General features: G+C 46.5%; 1 protein-coding gene and 1 long non-coding RNA gene across 8 annotated transcripts in view; both read left to right on the top strand.

Moving 5' to 3' along the window:
- The first annotated feature begins 82 nt into the window (after positions 1-82).
- Positions 83-6,527, top strand: LOC136792128 (uncharacterized). Its single transcript, XR_010835385.1, has 2 exons — positions 83-846; positions 1,965-6,527. It is a non-coding gene; the product is annotated as an uncharacterized lncRNA (long non-coding RNA).
- A 3,012-nt stretch (positions 6,528-9,539) lies between these two features.
- Positions 9,540-24,812, top strand: part of USP39 (ubiquitin specific peptidase 39) — a 28,929-nt gene continuing 13,656 nt past the window's right edge. The window contains exons 1-8 of one of the 7 annotated variants that reach the window (XM_067007281.1): positions 9,559-9,978; positions 10,415-10,734; positions 12,870-12,939; positions 14,427-14,521; positions 15,852-15,988; positions 17,218-17,370; positions 22,347-22,572; positions 24,604-24,681. In XM_067007281.1, the coding sequence (XP_066863382.1) occupies positions 10,719-10,734; positions 12,870-12,939; positions 14,427-14,521; positions 15,852-15,988; positions 17,218-17,370; positions 22,347-22,572; positions 24,604-24,681 (775 nt within the window). In that variant the 5' untranslated portion in view covers positions 9,559-9,978; positions 10,415-10,718. Of the gene's footprint in view, positions 9,979-10,414; positions 10,735-12,869; positions 12,940-14,426; positions 14,522-15,851; positions 15,989-17,217; positions 17,371-22,346; positions 22,573-24,603; positions 24,682-24,812 lie in introns of all 7 variants that reach the window. The other 6 variants (XM_059078982.2, XM_067007282.1, XM_059078985.2 and 3 more) reach the window with 6 other exon arrangements.

Here is a 24,812-nt window from a genome sequence, read left to right as displayed (position 1 = left end):
CGGGGCGGGGCGGGGCGGGGCGGGGGGCAATGGGGCATGCGCAACTTCCACTCCCGGGCGGGGCTTTTCTTTCGTTGTGACATTATCAGTAGGAAACCTGGATTTTGGCTTAGTGCTGCTACATCAGAAAATCCAGAAAAACACAAAGCACCTGTAGGGCCTTAACTATACTTACACCCCTACTTCCCTATCGATACTTTTGAGCTTTAAGCTTTTTCGGCTGGCAATAAGATACTGGAATGTCCCCCCCCTGGGCAGAAACCGTTCCGAGCAAACAGGTATGGCGGGGGATGAAACCTCGAGCAAACCAGTATGGCGGGTGATAAGAATGATTAAGCCAGAGTTTAAAGGTCGCCCTAGCCAACCATAACTCATGTGACTCAACCCCCCACCACAAAAACACGAAAATGTAAAGTAGGCATCCGACAGCTAACCAATCAAGGAACTAGAGCCAAGACCCCCACTCCGGTAAATGTAAAGTAGGCATCCGACAGCCAACCAATCAAGGAAGTAGAGCCAAGTCCCCACTCCGGTCCAGGAACAAACAAACCAATGAGAAAAAAACCCTTGATATATCCACACTTTGCATAATGAAAAATGAAAGCTATAAAATGTATGTGATTCCGCTTGGGGGGGGTTCCTCTTCGGCCTCCTGCGTGAGGACCAAGGAACCCCGGTGCACCGGCTCCTAATAAACCTCTTGCGTGTTGCAGCGACTCTCGACTCTTGGCGGTTCTTGGGCGAGCTGGGATCCCTCAGAGACCGTTCAGGTCTAACAGATTGGGGGCTCGTCCGGGATCCCCACTCGCCCCGGGTCGCAGGAACCTCGGGAGTTGGAGGTATCAGGTAGGCCTAATTGTCTGTCTGTTCGTCTTCTGTCCTCTGTAAGCCGCCATCAGAAAGAAGCCGTGCGAACCGGCTCTCTGTGAAATCTGTATTGGACTCCTGGCTAGGCAGACGTGCCAATAGCTGGTGTCCACGGACCCTGGGGGACGCCCTGGTGGTCCATCTGGAAGGAGAGACAAATTTTGTCTCCCCTTCACCGGTCCTGGCAGGATATACAAACTGCCATCTGAATCTGAGTTGGTTGCAGTTTTAAAACGAGCTCGCGGCGGCAATATTAAGGTGTGTCTTCTGAAATTTTATTGTTCTCCTGTGCTCTATCTTTCTCCTGACGGACGATAATGGGACAAACTATGACGACGCCTCTCTCTCTCACTCTAAGTCACTGGACCGAAGTTAAGTCTAGGGCCCACAACCTTTCGGTAGAAGTAAGGAAAGGGAGATGGCAAACGCTGTGTACCTCTGAGTGGCCTACATTTCAGACAGGGTGGCCACCCGAGGGATCCTTTATGTTAGATCAGATCAGGCTAGTCAAGTCTAGGGTCTTTAACACAGGACCCCACGGACACCCAGACCAGACACCATATATCCTGGTCTGGGAAGATCTAGTTCTCTCCCCGCCTCCGTGGGTCCGGCCCTTTGTTCCCTCAACAGGCATGTATGCATGCGCACCAGCACGGTCGGAAGTACTGGCCCTGAAAAAAGCCCCGGACGCCGAGAAGTCATCTGAAGCCCCGGACTCATGGAAGGCGATATATCCAGACTTGCAGTCCGATCTGCTTCTCCTCGATCCCCCACCACCACCTTACTCTCCAGCCCTAGACCCCATACCGCCTCCCGATTCCCCAGCTCCACAACCCTCCGCACCAATAGGGCCACCTGTTGTGGCAGAGGGGGGGGGTCCCTCGGCGGGCACCAGAAGCCGGAGGGCTATTTCCCCTGATTCTACCGCTCTACCCCTTAGAGAATATGGCCCCCCCGATAACCACGGGAATAGGCCCCTCCAATACTGGCCCTTTTCCTCTGCAGATCTTTATAATTGGAAAATGCATAATCCTACTTTCTCTGAAAACCCACAGGCTCTTACTGCTTTAATAGAATCTCTTGTTTTCTCCCATCAGCCTACCTGGGATGATTGCCAGCAGCTTCTGCAGACTCTCCTCACCACTGAGGAAAGACAAAGAGTCCTCTTAGAAGCTAGGAAAAATGTTTTAGGCACAAACGGGCAGCCCACCCAGCTGCCTAATGAGATTGACGCTGGCTTCCCTCTTGTCAGACCGAACTGGGATTTTAACACTCCTGAAGGTAAGGAGCACCTGAAAATGTATCGCCAGGCTCTGGTGGCGGGTCTCCACGGAGCGGCCAGACGGCCCACGAATTTGGCAAAGGTAAGAGAGGTAACTCAGGGGCCCCAGGAATCACCAACTGTGTTCCTAGAGCGGCTAATGGAAGCCTTCCGGCGGTTTACTCCCTATGACCCCACTTCTGAGGAACACAAGGCCACCATAGCTATGGCTTTTATTGATCAGGCGGCCCCTGATATCAGAAAGAAGTTGCAGAGACTAGATGGTCTCCAGGGTTTCTCTCTCCAGGATCTAGTTAAGGAGGCAGATAAGGTATACAATAAGAGAGAAACCGAGGAAGAAAAGGAAGAAAGGAGACAGAAAGAACAGGAAGCCCGTGAGTTGAGACGGGATAAGAGACAAGAGAGAAACTTAAACAAAATCTTGGCTACCGTAATTGGAGGAGGGAACATTAGAGATAAGGGCAGACAGGGAGGCAACAGAAGGCAACCATTAGATAAAGATCAGTGTGCCTACTGCAAAGAAAAAGGACATTGGATACGGGAGTGCCCAAAGAAAAAGGACAGGCGACGCCCGCCGCAAGACAAGGTCTTGCCCCTAGATGAAGAAGATTATTAGGGGGGTCAGGGCTCAAGCCCCCTCCTTGAGCCCAGGGTAACCCTGAAAGTTGAGGGGGAACCAGTTCAGTTTTTGGTGGATACTGGAGCTCAGCACTCAGTCCTCCTGCAACCAAGAGGGCCTCTCTCAGACAAGCGGTCATGGGTCCAAGGGGCTACAGGAAATAAACAATATTCTTGGACCACCCGCCGGACTGTAGATCTTGGAATGGGGCAAGTGACCCACTCATTTCTGGTCATCCCAGAATGCCCCTATCCGCTGTTGGGGAGAGACCTACTCTCCAAAGTCGGGGCACAGATTCACTTCCAGCCCGAGGGACCCACCATAACGGATAGCCAGGGAAGGCTCCTCCAGATTTTAACTATGAAATTAGAAGATGAACACAGGATCTATGAGAAACCCTCACCTCCACAAACTGATATGCAGGACTGGATGACTAGGTTCCCTCAGGCCTGGGCTGAGACTGCTGGGATGGGGATGGCAAAATACCGCCCCCCGGTGGTAGTGGAACTTAAGGCTACTGCCACACCAGTAACAATCCGCCAATACCCTATGAGCAAAGAGGCTCGGGACGGCATCCGTCCGCATATACAGAGACTGCTGGAATTAGGAATCCTGGTGAGATGCCAATCAGCATGGAACACGCCTCTCCTGCCTGTTAAGAAGCCAGGGACTAATGACTACAGGCCGGTACAGGATCTACGAGAGGTAAACAAGCAGGTAACAGACTTGCACCCCACTGTGCCAAATCCTTATAACCTCTTGAGTACTCTCCCACCTCAACATACTTGGTACACTGTCTTGGATCTTAAGGATGCTTTCTTTTGTTTGAGACTTTCCTCCCTCAGCCAGCCCTACTTTGCTTTCGAGTGGAAGGACCCTGCCTCGGGAATGGCAGGCCAGCTGACTTGGACACGCCTGCCTCAAGGATTTAAAAATTCTCCTACCATCTTCGATGAAGCGCTGCATCAGGACCTGGCATCGTACAGAGAATCTAACCCCCAGGTAACTCTGCTTCAATATGTTGATGATATTCTTTTAGCTGCGGAAACCCGAGAGGACTGCATCAAGGGGACTGAAAGACTGCTGACGGAACTTGAAACATTGGGATACCGGGCATCAGCGAAGAAAGCCCAAATCTGTCAGCGACAGGTCAGTTACCTGGGGTATTTACTAAAAGAAGGACAGAGATGGCTCTCAGAAAGCAGAAAAGACACTGTGGCCCGAATACCTGCCCCTAAGAGTCCCAAACAGGTCAGAGAATTCTTGGGGACGGCTGGATTCTGCAGGCTATGGATTCCGGGGTTTGCTGAACTGGCAGCCCCTCTGTACCCCCTAACCAAGAGCGGCACCCCATTCACATGGGGTGACAAGGAACAACGGGCTTTTGACCAAATTAAACGAGCCCTGCTATCAGCCCCGGCTTTGGGGCTACCAGATGTAACTAAGCCTTTCCATCTGTACGTGGCCGAGAATAAAGGTATCGCAAAGGGAGTACTAACTCAGAAACTGGGCCCCTGGAATCGCCCGGTTGCGTACCTATCAAAGAAATTGGATCCTGTGGCAACAGGATGGCCCGCCTGCTTAAAAATAATCGCCGCCGTGGCCGCTTTGGTCAAAGATGCTGACAAATTGACTTTGGGACAGAACTTAACGATAACAGCCCCCCATGCATTAGAAAGTGTGATTCGTCAGCCACCCGACAGGTGGCTAACAAATGCCAGAATGACTCATTACCAAACCCTGCTGTTAAATTCAGACCGTATTAAGTTTACATCAGCCACAGGACTTAACCCGGCCACCTTGCTGCCTGACCCCGACCTAGAAGGCACCACCACCATCATCCATGATTGTCAGGAAGTATTGGCTGCAGCCCACGGTAGCAGGCCAGACTTGATGGATCAGCCTCTCCCCGATGCCAACTTTACCTGGTTTACAGATGGAAGCAGTTTCCTAGAAGAAGTTTTCATAGATACCTTCTCAGGATGGATAGAAGCTTTCCCAACGAAAAAGGAGACAGCTACTATGGTGACCAAGAAGATCTTAGAAGAAATTTTCCCGCGGTTCGGGGCACCAAAGGTAATAGGATCCGATAATGGTCCCGCCTTCGTCGCCCAGGTAAGTCAGGGTGTGGCCAAATACCTGGGGACTGATTGGAAATTACATTGTGCCTATAGACCCCAGAGTTCAGGACAGGTAGAAAGAATGAATAGAACTCTAAAAGAGACCCTAACTAAATTGTCCATAGAGACTGGCGGTACAGATTGGACGGTGCTCCTTCCCTTAGCCCTGTTTCGGGCTAGAAATACCCCCTCCCGCTATCATCTCACTCCATTTGAAATTCTATACGGGGCCCCACCTCCCCTTCTCACGCTCGGGGAAGGAATAAGTCCTGACTGCCAGAATAACACTGACTTATATGCTAGGCTATTGGGACTCCAGTTGGTCCAAAAGGAGGTGTGGTCCCAGCTGGCAGAGGCTTACCGACCCGGAACACCAGCAGAAGCTCATCCTTTCCAAGTCGGAGATTCCGTGTACGTCCGTTGACACCGAACCCAGACGCTAGAGCCTCGGTGGAAAGGACCATACATCGTCCTGCTCACCACCCCCACGGCTGTAAAGGTAGACGGCATCGCTGCTTGGATTCACGCCTCACACGTAAAAGCTGCGCCAGCGTCTGCATCATCATCGGAATGGCGGGCCCAAAAGACCAGCAACCCGCTCAAGCTCAAGCTCCTGCGCTCACCAGACTCATAACTCTGACTTTGTTACCCCTACTGGCTGTGAGTAACTTTAGTCCTCACCTGCCCCAGCGTTTAACCTGGCAGGTAATTTCCCAAACTGGAGATGTAATATGGTCTGTTAGCCATACCGCTGCCCCTTGGACCTGGTGGCCAGACCTCTTCCCCGATGTTTGTAAGTTGGCCCTGGGAGCCCCCCCTAACTGGGATGTAGGGGGATATCACGATCAACAAACTGCCCCGAATCAGCGGCCGGGGACAGCGCCCGGGGACTGGGGATTAGTCCCTGGGGGGGAAAGTTGTTCGACCAAGAATCAGAGAATTATGCTCAGGGCCCTCTCCTTTTATGTATGCCCTGGATTCCATCGTCACCGGTCTTTGAATTATCGGTGCGGGGGAAGAGAACATTTCTATTGCAAGAGCTGGGGATGTGAAACCACTGGGGACACCTACTGGAAACCCACCTCTAGCTGGGATTTTATCAAGGTAATGGCCAACTACACTCATCACGACAATGTGCCCGAATGTTCAACGTGGTGCCATCCCCTTAAAATTTCTTTTAGCGAACCTGGGAAGAAAAACAAAAATTGGATAGGTGGCCATTCATGGGGTATAAGGTTTTACAAAGCAGAATATGATGATGGGCTCCTAATGACCATCAAATTAAAGAATGAGACCCCTACTCCCGTCCCTATGGGCCCCAATCCTGAGATTGGGCACCCTCTGCTACCCTTGGCCCCACCCACAATACTACCAGGGATAAGAAACCAGACTTCTGGACTAAAAGAAATAACAATCAAACCCAGAGCCCCCCGAGACCGAATGCTCTCATTGGTCCAGGCGGCTTTTCGGGTCCTAAATGCCACAAATCCAGAGGCTACCAAATCATGTTGGCTTTGCTATGCTGCTCCTCCCCCTTATTATGATGCTATAGGATATAGTTCTAATTTTAGTAATGTCAACTCTTCAGATCAATGTCGATGGAAACAAGAAGGAAATAATAAATTGACCTTGTCTTCAGTATCAGGAAACGGTACATGTGTAGGAACGCCCCCCCCCGTCCCATCGACATCTCTGTACCAATTCAAGCCTCCCACAGGGCTCAGGATATCTCCTCCCTCCTCAGGATGGATGGTGGGCATGTAACACGGGATTGACCCCTTGCATTTCTCTAGAGGTCCTCAATGCTTCGGCCGACTTTTGTGTGTTAGTCCAGCTGGTCCCCAGACTCATCTATCATTCAGATTCATCTTTTCTAGACGAATATGAAGGCAAAAGGAGACTTAGGAGAGAGCCCGTAACCCTCACCCTGGCTGTACTCCTAGGATTAAGAACGGCAGTCGGGGTAGGAACAGGTGCAACAGCCCTCATCCAACAACCTCACTACTATGCTAACTTAAGACAGGCTGTAGATGTCGATCTCCGGGCGTTAGAAAGTTCCATAACTCAGTTAAAAGAATCACTCACCTCGCTCTCAGAGGTAATAATGCAGAACAGGAGGGGACTAGACCTGCTGTTCCTTAAGGAAGGTGGACTATGTGCCGCACTAAAAGAAGAGTGCTGTTTTTATATTGATCATTCTGGGGTTATCACCGAAACTATGGACAGGCTTAGGGAGCGCCTGGACAAAAGGCAACAAGAAAGAGAAAATCAAAAAGGATGGTTCCAATCATGGTTTGACAAATCACCCTGGCTTACTACTTTAATTTCCACCTTGTTAGGACCCCTCATTATTTTGTTGCTGCTCTTAACTTTTGGACCATGCATTTTAAATCGCTTGATAGCCTTTATCAGGCAACGTGTCAGCGCAATACAAGTGTTAATGCTAAGACAACAATATCAAAGCTTGCAGAGAGAGGCTGAAATTCCATGATTGAAATTAATTGCAAAAAGAAAAGGGGGGAATGTAGGGCCTTAACTATACTTACACCCCTACTTCCCTATCGATACTTTTGAGCTTTAAGCTTTTTCGGCTGGCAATAAGATACTGGAATGTCCCCCCCCTGGGCAGAAACCGTTCCGAGCAAACAGGTATGGCGGGGGATGAAACCTCGAGCAAACCAGTATGGCGGGTGATAAGAATGATTAAGCCAGAGTTTAAAGGTCGCCCTAGCCAACCATAACTCATGTGACTCAACCCCCCACCACAAAAACACGAAAATGTAAAGTAGGCATCCGACAGCTAACCAATCAAGGAACTAGAGCCAAGACCCCACTCCGGTAAATGTAAAGTAGGCATCCGACAGCCAACCAATCAAGGAAGTAGAGCCAAGTCCCCACTCCGGTCCAGGAACAAACAAACCAATGAGAAAAAAACCCTTGATATATCCACACTTTGCATAATGAAAAATGAAAGCTATAAAATGTATGTGATTCCGCTTGGGGGGGGTTCCTCTTCGGCCTCCTGCGTGAGGACCAAGGAACCCCGGTGCACCGGCTCCTAATAAACCTCTTGCGTGTTGCAGCGACTCTCGACTCTTGGCGGTTCTTGGGCGAGCTGGGATCCCTCAGAGACCGTTCAGGTCTAACACACCCATCACACTACTCAGCGTTCGGTGTAGAGCCTTCCCGTCCTTTTTCCTGTGCTTGGATGCTGTGAAACTCCATCACCAGCTGCGTGACCTTGGCTGACTGTTGAACCCCGCTGTGTCTCAGTTTACTCATTTGTAAATGGGAGCACTGAGATCACCTATCTCCAAAGAGATCGTGAGAAGGCGAGTGCCAGGGCAGAGCACACAGCGGCGCCCCGGCCGCCCAGCCCAGCCCGCGGCCCGCCCGGGGCTCCGCGCCGCCGCCGCCGGCGGGGACGCTCCTTCCAGCCCGCCCAGCACCAGAGCTCTGCGGACCTTCCCGCCGCCCAGCTCGTCTCGGCGCCCACCGGACCGATGTCTTAACTCGGAGTGGGAGGACCCAGGGCCTTTCAGGCGTCTGAGCCTGTGCCATTTCTGAATCCTCTTCAAAAAGAGACAAAAGTAGGAATCCGTGATCAGAACAGGGACAGACTGGTACATCCACACAGTGGGATGCCGCTGAGCAATCAAAAGGAACGAGCACTCAACAACTTGGATGAATCTCAAAACAAATACGCCGAGTGAAAGAGGCCGGGGATAAAAAGAGGACTTTCTGGGTGCTTCCACTTATATAAGACTCTAGAAAGTGACACTGATCTCTAGCGACAGAAAGCAGATCAATGGTCGGGGCAGGGGAACACTTTTTTTTTTTTTTTTTTTTTTTTTTTTTTTGTGGTACGCGGGACTCTTACTGTTGTGACCTCTCCTGTTGCGGAGCACAGGCTCCGGAAGCGCAGGCTCAGCGGCCATGGCTCACGGGCCCAGCCGCTACGCGGCATGTGGGATCTTCCCGGACCAGGGGCACGAACCCGTGTCCCCTGCATTGGGAGGCGGACTCTCAACCACTGCGCCACCAGGGAAGCCCTGGCGGAACACTTTTGATGGATGGTGGTTAGGTTCATTATCTTGATCGTGGTGGTGGTTTCAGAGTGTATACATACCTCCATCAGTATTCAGCAAATTGCACACTTTAAACGTGAATTTTATTGTATGTCAATCACACCTCAGTAGAACTGTACAAAGTACTGAATAGTTCAGGGTTGTGGAAGGGGTCGTGAAAGTCACAGACCCTGAAGCCTGAGCTTTATTAGCGTCACTAGTCTCTTTCTGCTCGTCGTTTCCATTTTTCTGTGATACCAAGAACAATCCTCTAAATGTGGAATTAGAGCTGTCGGATTGCTCCACGAAGGCGATGACTTGGGGATGTCGCCTAGTTCTGTGCAGGGCCGTCGGTCTCCGAGGCGCGGAGACTGGAGACGACCTGCCAATTCTGGTTTGGGGACACAGAGTATCTTGAAGACACCTGGGGCCCAATAACTTTTTTTATCCAGAATTTCCGCAGCCAGTGAAAGGTTCCTGCCTCTTTAAGCTGGTAATAATGAGTAAAGTGGCAGTAGGCCCGCCTATCGGTCTCAGTTGCGCGCGCACCCGCAAAGACCTCCTCCTCCTCCTCCTCCTCCCCCCCCCCCAAGAACGGTATAGTACTTCCCAGAAGTTCTCTGCGGCGTGATTTGTCCCCATCGGCGACTCGTAGAAAACCTTTGGCTCGATAACAGCGCCGCTTCTGATTGGCCGCTTGCCGCGTGCTCTGTCTTCCCTGGAGTCTGCGCTGGGCGACTCGGCCGGTAGTGGCGATGTCCGGCCGGTCCAAGCGGGAGTCCCGTGGTTCCACCCGCGGGAAGCGCGAGTCCGAGTCGCGGAGCAGCTCGGCTCGTGTCAGACGGGAGCGAGATCGGGAGCGGGAGACCGAAGCTCCGAGCTCCCGGGGCAGTCCGGTGCGCGTGAAGCGGGAGGTCGAGCCGGCGAGCGCGCGCGAGGCCCTGGCGCCCGTGGTCCCGGCAGTGCGGGTGAAGCGGGAGCGTGAGGCCGACGAGGACTCGGAGCCTGAGCGGGAGGTGCGAGGTGCGCGGGGCCGGGCGCGGGTTCCATTCTCGCGTTCTTCTATTTCTTTTTCCAACCTTATCTTCCCACGGAGAAGTCACACTCCACTCGCGACCCGATTCCGTTTTAATGAGGATAGTACTAGTCTTTATCAGGACCGTAGCTATAGCATTTCTAACAGTAATAAGAACAGTAGCTTTCCTTTATCGGATGTCTAATGCGGGCCAGGCGCTGTGCTAATTGTTTTACAGGTGTTCCTTTTTAGTTTTTTACAAAATACCTGAGGAGTGAGTCCTGCTGTAATTTCTGAGCGGAGAGCCTGAACGCTGTGCACTTGGACCACACTACCCTGTTATCCAGGGCTCTAGCAGCCAGGAGATGTGGATTCTAGTCCTGCCTCTGAAACTGAGTCACGGTGGTTTGGGAAAGTGATTTTCACGTGTCTGTCCCTCTCTAGGTTAACGGAAGGAGTCCTGGAACCCATGACCTTTGAGAGCCCTAATAAGCCAGTGAGTCTGTCAGTTCCCATCCATGACTGTATCCTCTGCCTCTTTCTGCTGGACTCATTTTGCTTTTCTAAGTAATTTCTGGAGACTTCTTGGCCAAGCCATGGTACTCTGTAGTGTGTGCACTCTTTTCCAACTTGTTGATATCTTGCTAATCATTAAGTAGGTTTCCATCACTTCTGAAGCGTTTCCTGTTTACCTCAATTACATCTTTTCCTTCTCTGAACTTGGAACTTCTGCTTTGAACATGTTCCTATGTACTTGTTTTCTGGTGAGTTAACAGGTGAACATATCACAAGGCTACACGTTAGGGGCAGTGTTCATTGCGGGGGGTGGTCTTCATTCTCCAGGATTTTATAATTGTCTCTGCACCTGGTTATCTATATAAGATTATACTCTTATGTTACCTCTTAAATTTCTAGCTCAGGGTTCTCTGTTTGACATATTTTTATATTACCCTCAGGGTCCGGAATAGCACCTTGCTCATGGAAAGTGCTTGATAAATGTTCTTTGAATAATCTAGTTAATAATTTCAGGATATTCTTTGATTTCCTTTACTTAAATATTATGTCAGCCTCACGTTTCCCTTTCTTTGGAAGAGAAATTGTTTCTTAGCTATTTTGTTTAGTTATGTTAAGAAGATTGTTTTCTGTGGGACACACTAGGATCCCAGTTGTGGTTACTGCCTTTTTTTTTTTCCTTTTATTTTTTTCATGAAATAGATTATAGGTACTAAGATGAGCTAAATGTCATGCACATGTATAGTTTAAAGAAGAGTGTGGATCTATATCCTTAAATCTACCACTTGTCAAGAATTGTGAAGGGTCTGAGATTTTACCCTTTCTGTACGCTACCAAGTTAGCCTGCCGTGGTTTCACAGATGCTGATGGAAGACATGGAGCTATTGGGCTTGAGACAGCTTATTGCAGCAATAACAGTAGCCAGAATATAGCATTGTCACTCCCCTGAGTCAGTTCCCACAGTGCAACACGATGAGAACCCATACACGCAGTGGGTGGCCTCACAGGACAAGAACTCTGAACTTAGAGAACCCAAATCTTCTGTAATGGGTTGTGAGCTTGCTTCCCCTTTGGTCTGTAGGGACACACTGTCTCCTACTTCCAAAGCTATAGAAACAAACTGCCCTATACAAAAACAACTGTGACAAGATAGTCTGGAGGCAGGCAGTGCCTCTGGTCACAATATGTGCAGATGTTCGAGAGAGACCCATGGAGAGTTGCCTCCCGACGCTGTTCAGCTTAAGAAGTGGTACTTAACCAGTACCTTAGAAGCTCCCATAGGCCCCTTCCTAGTTGCATCTGCCTTCCTTGCTTGCTTGGGTAATCACTGAATTTTTTCTAATCATTTCTACTTTTATTATTTTATTATTTACAGTTTTATCTCACATATATGTCCCTAAGTAGGACTGTATTTTATTTTGTATTATAAATGGAATCGTACTATATGTTGTCTTCTGTTTTGCCATTTATTTTTTATTTTATTTTTTTGTTAGCCATATTGTTGAGGTTTATCTGGGTAGATGTTCATGGCAACACAGTGTTCTAGTGATGATATAGCAAAATATATTCCTCCCATTTTTATATGTTGTAGACATTTGGGTTGTTTCCAGTTTGGTCTCTTTCAAATATTGCTGCTATAAATATTCTTCAGTAAAGCATTCCTGATGGCACATGTGCAAAAGTTCTCTAGGGTTTATAAGTAGAAGAGAGATTGCTGGGCCAAAAGATCTGTGTATTTTCAGCTTTGATTTTGCTGTACTGTTTTCTAAGAGGTTGTAACAGTTTATACTCCCACCAGCAGTTACATGAGCATTCTCATTGTTCTTCATATTCGCCAACATTTGGAATTGCCTGATTTTATTTTTTCCTCTCTGGTAGGTGTGAAGTGGTATATCATTGTGCAAGAAAATTTGCATGTTCTTGATTACTGGTGAGGTTGAGCATCTTTTCTTTTCTTTTCTTTTTGGCCATGCTGTGAAGCTTGCAGGATCTTAGTTCCCCAACCAGGGACAAACCCCAGCCCCCTGCAGTGGAAGCACAGAGTCCTAACCATTGGACGGCCAGGGAAGTCCCAGCATTTTTTCATAAGTTTGAGGGCTGTCTTCCTCATTTTCTTTTGGGTTGTCTTTTTTTTTTTTTTTTTTTTAATCTCTTCACCAGATTTCTTGGTGTAATTGCAAGCAATTCCTTTGTTGGTTATATGTGTTTTAAGTATATTCTCTCAGTTTGTGCCTGTTCCGTTAGGTGGGCTTTTTTGGTGGTGTCAGGCTACATGTACAGGAGCTCATCCTGATTAATTTTTCCCATTTCTGTGTTTGTTTGTACTGGTAGTTGACCCTGAGTATGGGTTTCCCATTTTCAGAGCTTCTGATGGTTTTCCTTTCAGCAAAGAATGGCCGCATGGATTCTGAGGATCGGAGGAGCCGCCACTGCCCCTACCTGGATACCATTAACAGGTAGGTAGCACAGGAATGCCTAGGGCAGCAAAAGAACAGTGGAGTCTATGCAGAAAGTTCTTTGGACTGTATGCTAAAAATACGTTCCAAAACTTTATCTCTTTTAAAGCTTTCTGCCCAGAAAACTGTGCTTCTTGCCTTGTTTTTTAATCTATGCCCTTCAATTTAAAGTGTCAGCATGTTGTTTTAGGGTGGGCATATGCAGAAAGAGCTTTTTAGCTCATTTTGAATTTGTATGAGGAAATAAAGGGATATGTGGTGTCAGTGACACTAGCAAAGTTAAATATTCTTGAGCACTGACTGCGTGCTAGGTACTACTCTAGGTGCCTGGGATTCAGCAGAGGAAAATCAGACAAAAATATATCCTAAAGCAGAGGTGTTTACCCCATCTTGGTATTCTTTGATCCCAGATGCATCTTAGGATGGTTTTTCATTTATGCCCTAGGGTGGCACTGTGTAATAGACTTTTTTGCAACAATGGAATTGCTCTTTAAGGGCTGTCCATTGTGGTAGGCACAAGCTACTTGTGGAGATTGAGCACTTGAAATGTGGCTTGAGGAACTGAATTTTAAATTTTATTTAATTTTAATTATTTTACTTTTTTTTTTTTTTTTTTTTTTTTTTTTTTTTTTTTTTGCGGTATGTGGGCCTCTCACTGTTGAGGCCTCTCCCGTTGCGGAGCACAGGCTCCATGGCCATGGCTCACGGGCCCAGCCGCTCCACGGCATATGGGATCCTCCCGGACCGGGGCACGAACCCGTGTCCCCTGCATCGGCAGGCGGATTCTCAACCACTGTGCCACCAGGGAAGCCCCAATTATTTTACTTTTAAACACCAATAGCCATGTGTGGCTAGTGGCCCCTTTAACTGACAGTGCAGCTTTCCTGGTACCATTACCAATTAATTAGAGTTAATGCTTGAGAATGAATCCCCTTGCCACCTGTGAATTCAGTGGAGGTAAATTTTCTTTTATCCCTTAACCAGCCCAGTACTCATATACCATTACTTTGCACTTGAATAGATAGATCTGTTTGTAGGTATTCCCCTAAAGCTCTTCAGGCTTCCCATTTATTTTTATGGACAAAAATAAAATTTTCTTTTATGAAAGGATCTATTCACTCTTTTTATGTCCTTCCTTTAATGTCTTTTAATTTGGAATGCTGTTGGGGCCCTGTTACCCTACTTGTGGCTTTTCCTCCAGAGAAAGTAATGGAAGATTCTCAACTGGTTGTGAATACTCAAAAGAAAGAGGGTCGTTGGTGGAGATACCTTTGCACTGCTTTGGGGCTTGGTGGGTGGTGGTGCTATATTAAATGCCTAGGTAGGGAAGAGTTAATGTTCCCCACGGTTTGTATGTGATTGTTGAACTGTTCTCTGAAGGCAGCTGTGCAACTGCAGGACAGGGAGCCAGTGACACTGCTTTGCTCAGGTGCTCACCTAGGCAACCATCCCTATTAATTGTTTCTGTTTTGTTTTGGTTCTCTTAGGAGTGTGCTGGACTTTGACTTTGAGAAACTGTGTTCCATCTCCCTCTCGCATATCAATGCATATGCCTGTCTGGTGTGTGGCAAGTACTTTCAGGGTAAATAAATGTTTTGCATCACATTTTCAGCACTAGCCACAGTTCTATTCAGGGATTTTTTTTTTTTTTAAAAGTAAGTAAGCTGCTGTTAGGAGTCATGTCTAATAAGCCCTATCTTTGTTCCCAGGAAGTTGGAATACTCTTAGAAAATCCACAGGAGGTTCTCTGATTGGTCAGAACCTGAATACATGTGAAAGGGAGAAAGAACTAGCCATATGAGAGACTATGTAGGACGTATCAGAGACCCTGGGTTTTTGAATCTCTGATGTTTTCTATACTTACGTCTTTTTCTGAGAATCCTTTTACTCTAAGGACTTTTTCATTCTGTTTTCTGGAAATTTATTATTTCAGTTCATTCAGAGCAAGCAAATGCTTTGTACACAGTAATGGAGGATTCAAAAGAAATGTAAACTACATTCTTTGCTCTAATAAGGATCTTATAAACTGTCAAGGTTAACACGTAAAAAATCAGCAAACTCTCTTAAGACCATAAAGATTACTGCTGGACTGTGTGACGCTGAGTATAAATAAGGGTGAAAGGAGTTGAAATATGCAAAGATCATTGTTAGCTGGAGTGTTTATGTGTAGAGTTCATTGAGGAGGTGGAACTTGTACGCTGTATGCAGGACATGGAGTTTGAATAGGTTAAGGGTGAGGGCTTCCCTGGTGGCGCAGTGGTTGAGAGTCCGCCTGCTGATGCAGGGGACGCGGGTTCGTGCCCTGGTCCGAGAAGATCCCACATGCCACGGAGCGGCTGGGCCCATGAATAGGTTAAGGGTGAGATGCTCTAGAAGGGAGTGGCAACGTGAACAAAAAAGTATGTAGGTACAGGATTGTCGTGAATGTGGACAGTTGAAAACTCAGGACTAAGTGATGATGGACTGTCACAGATATGTACGTGTGTATGTGCAAATCTGTGTATGCACGTACGTGCGTGTACTGTATATAATATATACATGGATGTTCTTAGTTTCTAATACATGAAACTAGCTCATATACGTAAACACACGCATATATACACACACACAAACACACACATATATACACACACGCACAAATACACCCACACGTATTTTCTGTGTTCATGTATATGACATTAGTTCCCTTCTGTCTTGTGCCATCTAGGGAATAAAGATAACATGCTATTCTTTCTTGCTAATTTTTGTGATGAGAGGAGTTCATGTGGGAGATTCCTTTCGTGGGTGGCGTAGTACTTTGCTTTTGCTGATACTAACATGTTCTGGTACAAAATAATGAAAGGAAAATTACCCCTCATCTGTGTGCTTATGGAGTCTGCCCTTCTCTCATAGCCTTTCACTCTCCCCTACAGGCCGGGGTTTGAAGTCTCATGCCTACATTCACAGTGTCCAGTTTAGTCACCATGTCTTCCTTAACCTCCACACCCTCAAGTTTTACTGCCTCCCAGACAACTATGAGATCATCGATTCCTCGCTGGAGGATATCACGGTACGTGTCCAAGAGGGTTGGTTTGGAACTAGTTATCCTGGGAGCCACCCCAGGGCTCCTGAGGATCTGCCCCACCCAAGGTCAGGGAAGAGTCTCAATCCCTTGGGCTTCGAGAGGCTCCTTCGCCTTGGGAGGAACCAGGGAAACAGAGTAAGGAGGTCACAATTCATAATTTTGGCCCGTGGTCTACAGCCTAGCTCTCATTTCTGCTTTTAATGTTGAGGGTTAGGACTGAAGGAATATTGCTACTTTTCAATTAGGGTGGAAGCATTTTTGTGAAATAAATTATCCTTCCATATTTTGGAGTAGGGATGTGAATTGGGCCTGTTGTAGGACAGTGGATGCCAAGAGGTATACCAGCTTCCGGCTACTTTTGACATGATGCTGCCAGAATGGCCAACATGTCCATCTGTGGGCTCTGGTTTGTGACCTGTGCCAAGAGTCACTGCACTTAAGTGGGGAGTATGGAAAGTCCTCTTGGGCTTCGATTACTGTTGGAACTGTTGATTACTGCTTTCCTTTTCAGCAGTGGCTGCATGTTCAATAGAGTTGAATGCTCTATTTATTAAGGAAAGCTTGGTTTTCAGAGTATTTGAAACACTACTTACTGCACTTCCATAAGTTTTATAACAGTCTATGAAAGTTGAAGTTAAAGTGGCTAAGGACAGTATTAATAGATGGAGAAACTGAAAGGAATTCAAGCTTTCAAAGTGAGTTAGTGGCGACCTCTGACCAGTGTGTGACACGATGACCCTCATAGGTCTAGGACAGGGAGGTTACTGATCCTGCCCCTCCAGCCACAGGGGGTCCTGAGATCTCAGTCCTGCACAAATAGGAGGTGACACTCCTGCTCCTGCACCAGGCCCATGTGCTGGCTCTGGGTGAGGTCCCACCTGGGACTCAGACTCCTGCCTCCTGCAGACTTGAGTGTCCTGCAGCTTCTCCCTGTTGTTTGTTGTTGGTTGGGCTGGACCTGCGGTCTGAGGAAAGGCCTGGGATTCAGTGACTTTGGGTTAAACACAAAGATCACCTTCTAGATGAGCAACGTGGAGCGGGCCCATTCCACGTTACTTCAGGCCTTAGACCTACTGTTGGGAGCCTTTTGGGTGGGTGGTGAGACATTCAGGACCAAAGTATCTTTTCTTTTGGCAGAGATTACTGTTGCGGATGTATCTCGTGAACTCTGTAGACTGCCCTAAAACAGTCTAGGATTTTCTTTTGCTTTGCAGTATGTGTTGAAGCCCACTTTCACAAAGCAGCAGATCGCTAACTTGGACAAGCAAGCCAAGCTGTCCCGGGCATATGATGGCACCACTTACCTGCCTGGTATCGTGGGCCTGAATAACATAAAGGCCAACGACTATGCCAATGCCGTCCTTCAGGTAGGTTGGAGGTGGGAACCATGAGGGAGGGGGTAACCCGGGAACACTGTGAAGCTTGGCTAAGAAACAGCTGCCTTCTGGGGGAGTGCAGTCAGGTGGTCCTCAGACCCCGAGTCTTGCCAAGGACTCTTCTTGGGTGTTTGTTCTGCACCAAGCAGAACATTCCTGTCTGCTTGAGGGGCTGCCGCCAAATGGTGGGCCTGTTCCGGCCTCTGGAGCTTCCAGGGAATGGGGGATGGAGCTGTGCGGGGCCTGCAGTACCAAGTAAGAGACACGTGAGCTCGATGATGCTCTTTCTTTCCACGGTGCAGATGTTCATTGTGTTGGCTCTATGGTGTCTCTGTCCTGCCCCTGTGCTGAAGTCCTGCAATAGGAAAGGCAGAAAGCCAAAGTTGTTCTGTTTGCAGTTGTTTTGCTTTTTAAAAAAATTACACAAGTAATATGCGCATATTGTAGAAAAATTAGAAAACGTTGGTAAGCATAAGAAAATAAATAATCATCCTACTTCTTTCAAAAAAAATTGGTTAAAAAAAACTATAAACAAGCACTTGTGTAGGGGAAAGATATAGAAAGAATAAAACAAAAGCTTCATTCCTTTCTTTCCCTAGTACTCTGTCCTGGGGTAGTTAGCAGTATAGAGACCTCCAGAACTTTATTCTAAACACATGTACACAAATGCGTTATATCCTGTCATGTGGCAATATTATGGTTTGTTTTGTTATTTCCCAATTGATACATAAAGTTTCACTTGTCTCACATTTTTATTTCTGTTACCAGTGTTGCAGTGAGTATTCTATATATATATAGTCTTGCACTTCTTGTGTCGCTGTTACATTTTGTTATATTTCATTTCTAGACTTGAAAAATACTTGTATTTTTTTATCTGTAATGTAGTATGTATATGTATCTTTGTATGTATTTTAACTTAAAAGCATATTATGAAATCAATAAATATTCTTGTGCAGCATCCTTAATATTTACATGTTAGTCCATTTTGTTGAATTTAATTTATTTAACCTTCTCTTCTTGTATTAATGCACCTTGGGCCTAGATTCTAGGCTGTAGGGGGTTTGTAGCAATTTACAAACCCACCAGCAACACAAAAGGGTGTTTTTCTTTTTCTTTTTTTTTTAATTGAAGTATAGTTGATTTACAGTGTTGTGTTAGTTTCTGGTGTACAGCAAAGTGATTCAGTTATGCATACATATATATATTCTTTTTCATACTCTTTTCCATCATGGTTTATTACAGGATATTGAATATAGTTCCCTGTGCTATACAGTAGGACCTTATTTATCTATTTTATATGTAGTGGTTTATATCTGCTAATCCCAAACTCCTGATTTATCCCCTCCCCCACCCGTTTCCCTTTGGTAACCATAAGTTTTCTATGTCAGCGAGTCTGTTTCTGTTTCATGGATAAGTTCATTTGTGTCGTGTTTTTAGATTCCACATGTAAGTGATATCATACGGTATTTGTCTTTCTCTTTCTGGCTTCCTTCACTTAGTATGATAATCTTTAGGTCCATCCATGTTTCTGTAAAAGGCATTATTTCATTCTTTTTGTGGCTAAGTAACATTCCTCTGTGTGTGTGTGTGTCTGTGTGTCTGTGTGTATATATCACATCTTCTTTATCCATTCATCTGTTGATGGACATTTAGCTTGTTTCCATGTCTTGGCTGTTGTAAATAGTGCTTCTGTGAATATTGGGGTGCATGTGTTTTTTCAAATTATAGTTATCTCCGGATATATGCTTAGGAGTGGGATTGCTGGATCATACAGTAGCTCTATTTTTAGCCTTTTAAGGAACCGCCATACTGTTCTCCGTAGTGACTGCACCAATTTACATTTCTACCAACAGTGTAGGAGGGTTCCCAAAAGGGTGTTCTTCATCTTGCATCGTCACTGTTACCACTGAAAAAAACATTTTCCATTTTTTTTTAAATGTATTTTATTTATTGATATTTGGCTGCATTGGGTCTTGGTTGCTGTGTGTGGACTTTCTCTAGTTGCGGCGAGCGGGGGCTACTCTTTGTTGTGGTGCGTGGGCTTCTCGTTGTGGTGGCTTCTCTTGTTGTGGAGCATGGGCTCTAGGCACGCGGGCTTCAGTAGTTGTGGCACGCGGGCTCAGCTGTGGCTCGTGGGCTCTAGAGCGCAGGCTCAGTAGTTGTGGCGCACAGGCTTAGTTGCTCTGCGGTGTGTGGGATCCTCCCGGACCAGGGCTCGAACATATCCCTTGCATTGGCAGGCGGATTCTTAACCACTGCACCACCAGGGAAGCCGAACTTTTTCCATTTTGATAGGTGTCTCCATTTTAATTTACTTTTTAAAAATTCACTTTTAAAGTTGACTCTTATATTTTTTCATGAGTTGTTGGGCCTTATGTGCTCATTTTTCTATTAGTAGTCCATTTTATTGAGGATTAAAAGTATGCCAGAGAGGGTGTGGAGCAAAGGGAACCCTCTTGCACTGTTGGTGGGAATGTAAATTGATACAGCCACTATGGAGAACAGTATGGAGGTTCCTTAAAAAACTAAAAATAGAACTACCATACGACCCAGAAATCCCATTACTGGGTATATACCCTGAGAAAACCATAATTCAAAAAGAGTCATGTACCAAAATGTTCATTGCAGCTCTATTTACAATAGCCAGGACATGGAAGCAACCTAAGTGTCCATCGGCAGATGAATGGATAAAGAAGATGTGGCACATATATACAATGGAATATTACTCAGCCATAAAAAGAAATGGAATTGAGATATTTGTAGTGAGGTGGATGGACCTAGAGTCTGTCATACAGAGTGAAGTAAGTCAGAAAGAGAAAAACAAACACCGTATGCTAACACATATATATGGAACCTAAGAAAAAAAAAAAAGGTCATGAAGAACCTAGGGGTAAGACAGGAATAAAGACACAGACCTACTAGAGAGTGGACTTGAGGATATGGGGAGGGGGAAGGGTAAGCTGGGACAAAGAGAGTGGCAGGGACATATATATGTTGCCAAATGTAAAATAGATAGCTAGTGGGGAGCAGCTGCATGGCACAGGAATATCAGCTCAGTGCTCTGTGACCACCTAGAGGGGCGGGATAGGGAGGGTGGGAGGGAGGGAGATGCAAGAGGGAAGAGATATGGGAACATATGTATGTGTATAACTGATTCACTTTGTTATAAAGCAGAAACTAACACACCATTGTAAAGCAATTATACTCAAATAAAGATGTTAAAAAAAAAGTCAGGTGTTCAAATTTGAAAAAAAAGTATATATATATATTGCCCTCTTTTTTGCATATGTTGCACATATTTCATTCTAATTCTTCTTTGGCCTTTAAACTTTGTTTGTGGTATTTTTGCATGAAGAATTTGGTAACAAATTGTAAAAGTATATCTGTGAATTTTGGTGCCTGCCATTGGTGTCATGCCTGGTCCCTGGAGAGGTCAAATTCTTAGGTGGAGAGAGACTTTGTGGACTGTTTCTCTTACAGCCTCTTGTGGCTTTGTGAAGACTGTTACAGGATGGACAGACAGGATTTGAATATGGGCAGGGCAGTTAGTTTTGGCTTTGTGGTGGGTTTCAGTCCCCATAGGAAGTTCTCTTTATTTATACAAATAAGTAGATCACCTGGCTCTGTAGCGCAGTGAATAGTGCATTGGACTTCTATTTATACAAACAAGTAGATGAACAAATCCTTTGTGATGTTTCCACTAAAATGGGATTGAATGGACCAAGTACTCCATCTGGAAGCTGAATAATTTCTCTCTGAGGACACCTACTGCTTGTATTGTTGCTGAAACCAGAGAGCAACCTCTCTCCACAGCCTGGATAACCAAGAATTAGTATAAACTATCCATATGCTTCTCCTTTTTTGAGAGTAACTCTAAGCAGGAAATCATTGTTTCTTCAGCTGAGCTAAGCTTGTAGGGGCTTTCCTGATCACCTCTGTCGTTATCCTGAGTTGCATCCTGAGCTGTCTTCCCTAGAGACACCTGGGTGTATCGTGTTGAACAGCATCCTTCTATCCTTGCTAAAGGAATCACCTTGTCAAAGAACGTTGTGCTCATGGTAAGCGTAGCACTGACGAGGATTCATGAACCCATCAGGAGGGACCTGTGGGGAGACTACGCATTTATTTAGGGTCTGTTCCGTGGTCTCCTTCCCCGTTTCATAACTCACACTAACAAGCATGTGTTTCTTCTTGAACTAACATGGCTGGTCTTTATCTTTTTGCTTAATGAGATAAAATTTTTGTTCTCTTAAACCTTTTGACTATTTTCCATCATAACAGAGTACATTCATTTTTATATACAATTGTATAGTTTTTGTTTTTTCTTTTTTTTGGCCGTGTCAGACAACACGCGGGATCTTAGTTTCCCAACCAGGAATCAAACCTGTGCCCCCTACAGTGGAAGTGCAGAGTCTTAACCATTGGACCACCAGGGAAGTCCCTGTATCATTTTATTCCCACCCTTTCAATACCACATTTGGGGAAGACACCAGGTTTTACTAAGATGTTTTTCATATTGTTTTAATATACAGTTGAGAGATGGGGGAACTGTGGTCTCCAGATAGTTCTCTCTGCCCCAGCCAAATACATGGTGAAGAAAGAGTATTTGGGTTTCTAGCCTTCAGTTCCTGTGAATCCAAACATAGTCACAGGTCTAATTAGAGTAAACTAAGGAAATTTTTAATTAAGTTGGTCAGCAGATAGGGATTTGAATACCTTAATTTTAAAACTCCTTTGTTATACCCACGTTAGCAGAGTGTATGCAGAACTGAACTTTCTATGAAACTCACTATGAAGGATGTTTCTCTAATGTGAACTCAGGGGATTCTCTGGGAGTGCATTTGCTTCTGATTCTTTAAGGCATCACAGACACAGTTCTATTAGAAGAACTTCAGGTGGACAAGCTTGGCTCCCAGGGGCCCTGAAGAAAGGCTGTGGATTAATTGGAGTGTTTGTTTGATTTCCAGGCTCTGTCTAACGTTCCTCCTCTCCGAAACTACTTCCTGGAAGAAGACAATTATAAGAACATCAAGCGTCCTCCTGGGGATATCATGTTCTTGTTGGTCCAGCGTTTTGGAGAGCTGATGAGAAAGCTCTGGAACCCTCGAAATTTCAAGGCACATGTCTCTCCCCATGAGATGCTTCAAGCTGTCGTCCTTTGCAGCAAGAAGACTTTTCAGATCACCAAGCAAGGTAAGGAAGGAGTAATTCATGTTTTCTGACTTTAGGGCAACACAACTAGTTTGATGAACACATTTACTTCCACTTTGCTGTGAACCTCACAGTAGCCGGAGCGAGTGTCCAGTGCATAGCGTGGTTAGGTTCTTCACTCTTCCTTCCTCAGCCTGCCCTGCCCAGAGTCCCAAGCGATTTCAGCTGGACAGAAAGTCTGTCTGCTTTGGTGAACTAAACTTTCCGACTCAGGAAAACCAGGAAGCTGGGAAAGGCACCAACCCTTATTAAGCGCCTACCACTTTTGGTTCTCATTTTGCCATGTTGCAGACCAGAATATTTTATTTTGACTTTTTTTTTTTTTTTTTGGTGGTACGCGGTCCTCTCACCGCTGTGGCCTCTCCTGCTGCGGAGCACAGGCTCCAGACGCTCAGGCTCAGCGGCCATGGCTCACGGGCCCAGCCGCTCCGCGGCATGTGGGATCCTCCCGGACCGGGGCACGAACCCGCGTCCCCTGCATCGGCAGGCAGATTCTCAACCACTGCGCCACCAGGGAAGCCCTATTTTGACTGTTTTTATCGCTCCAAACTCAATTAGTTTTTGCCACATGAGTGGCTCTTAGTACCTGTATCTGATATGATATTCTCTAGCATCCAGGTCAGTTGATCCACCATTCACTCATGGTGCTAGTAGATTTTAATGATACCAGGATAAGAAGCACAGTTTTTTCTTCCAGGAGCTTCTATTCTCGTGGGGAAGGTAGTTAGGTAGAAAGATGATTACAGGGTGTTAAGTGCTGTGATAGAGGAAGCACAACATGCTATGGGAGGGAGTACAGAGTAAGGACGCCTGTCGAGCACATGGGAGGTGGGCTGGGGGTCAGAGTGAAGGAAGAGACACCTAAGTTTTAGGTAGTGGCGAGACAGGGTGGGGTTGGGCATTCCAGGTAGAGAGGACACCGGACAGGAGCATGGAGGTGCCTGGTGCAGAGAGAAGACTGCATGTGGCTGGACCCTTGGATCCAATGATGAGAGCAGAAGTGGACCAGGTGTTGGGTTTATATGCCACTATAAGGAGGCTGGATTACATCTTGATAACAGTGGGGAGTCAGTGAACGCTTTTAAGTAAAGATATGCCTTCACATTTTTGTTTTGAAAACATTCTGGCTGAGGAGTGACTTAGAAGGGAAGTTCGGTAATGGCTTTTAAAATTTTTATTTTAATTTTTTTTTTTTTTTTTTTTTTTTTAATATTTGGCCATGCCGCATGGCTTGGCTTGCGGGATCTCAGTTACCCGACCAGGGATTGCACCTGGGCCACAGCAGTGAAAGCGTCAAGTCCTAACCACTAGACCAGCAGTCCCCACCGCTCACCTCCTGCGGTGCGGCCCGGTTCCTAACAGCGGTCCTCGGCCCAGGGGTTGGGGACCCCTGCACTAGACTACCGGGGAGCTCCCAGTAATGGCTCTTTTAAAAAAAAAAAATTTATTTATTTATGGCTGTGTTGGATCTTCGTTTCTGTGCGAGGGCTTTTGTCTGGTTGTGGCAAGTGGGGGCCACTCTTCATCGCTGCGCACGGGCCTCTCACTATCGTGGCCTCTCTTGTTGCAGAGCACGGGCTCCAGATGCGCAGGCTCAGTAATTGTGGCTCACGGGCCCAGGTGCTCCGTGGCATGTGGGATCTTCCCAGACCAGTGCTTGAACCCATGTCCCCTGCATTGGCAGGTGGATTCTCAACCACTGCACCACCAGGGAAGCCCCCAGTAATGGCTCTTGATGGGTGATGAGACTCAGGTTTGGAATAGAAGTGATAATTGAAGATTTTGGTTGAACCAGAGAGCCAAGGGGGAGAGTAAAGATCAGAAGACTGAGAGTTTGTCCTTCAGGAGTGCCAGCGTGTAGTGGCCAGGTAGGGGAGGATGCCCAGGGGACGGGATGGCGTGGCCGGAGAGGAAGGAGAAACACTGAGAATGTGGAGTCATGCCAACCCGCATGTGGTTTGGACTATTGCACTGTCTCCCAGCTTTGACATACCATCTTTCTTTCTTTTCCAGGGGACGGAGTCGACTTTCTCTCCTGGTTTTTGAATGCTCTACACTCAGCTCTGGGGGGCACAAAGAAGAAAAAAAAGAGTAAGTCATGTTATTTTGTGAAAGGGAGCACTTTTTTGTTTTGTTGCTTCTTCTAAAAAACGCTTTGCAGCTTCCCATCCTTTTCCTCTTACCTGTTTTATCTTTTTGTGTTAGGGTAGTGTCTCTGTATA

The sequence above is a fragment of the Kogia breviceps genome, chromosome 11 (assembly GCF_026419965.1).
Source record: "Kogia breviceps isolate mKogBre1 chromosome 11, mKogBre1 haplotype 1, whole genome shotgun sequence".
Taxonomy (NCBI): Eukaryota; Metazoa; Chordata; class Mammalia; order Artiodactyla; family Physeteridae; genus Kogia; species Kogia breviceps.
The sequence above is the reverse complement of the archived record's forward strand: the minus strand, read 5'-3'. Positions and strand labels throughout refer to the sequence as shown.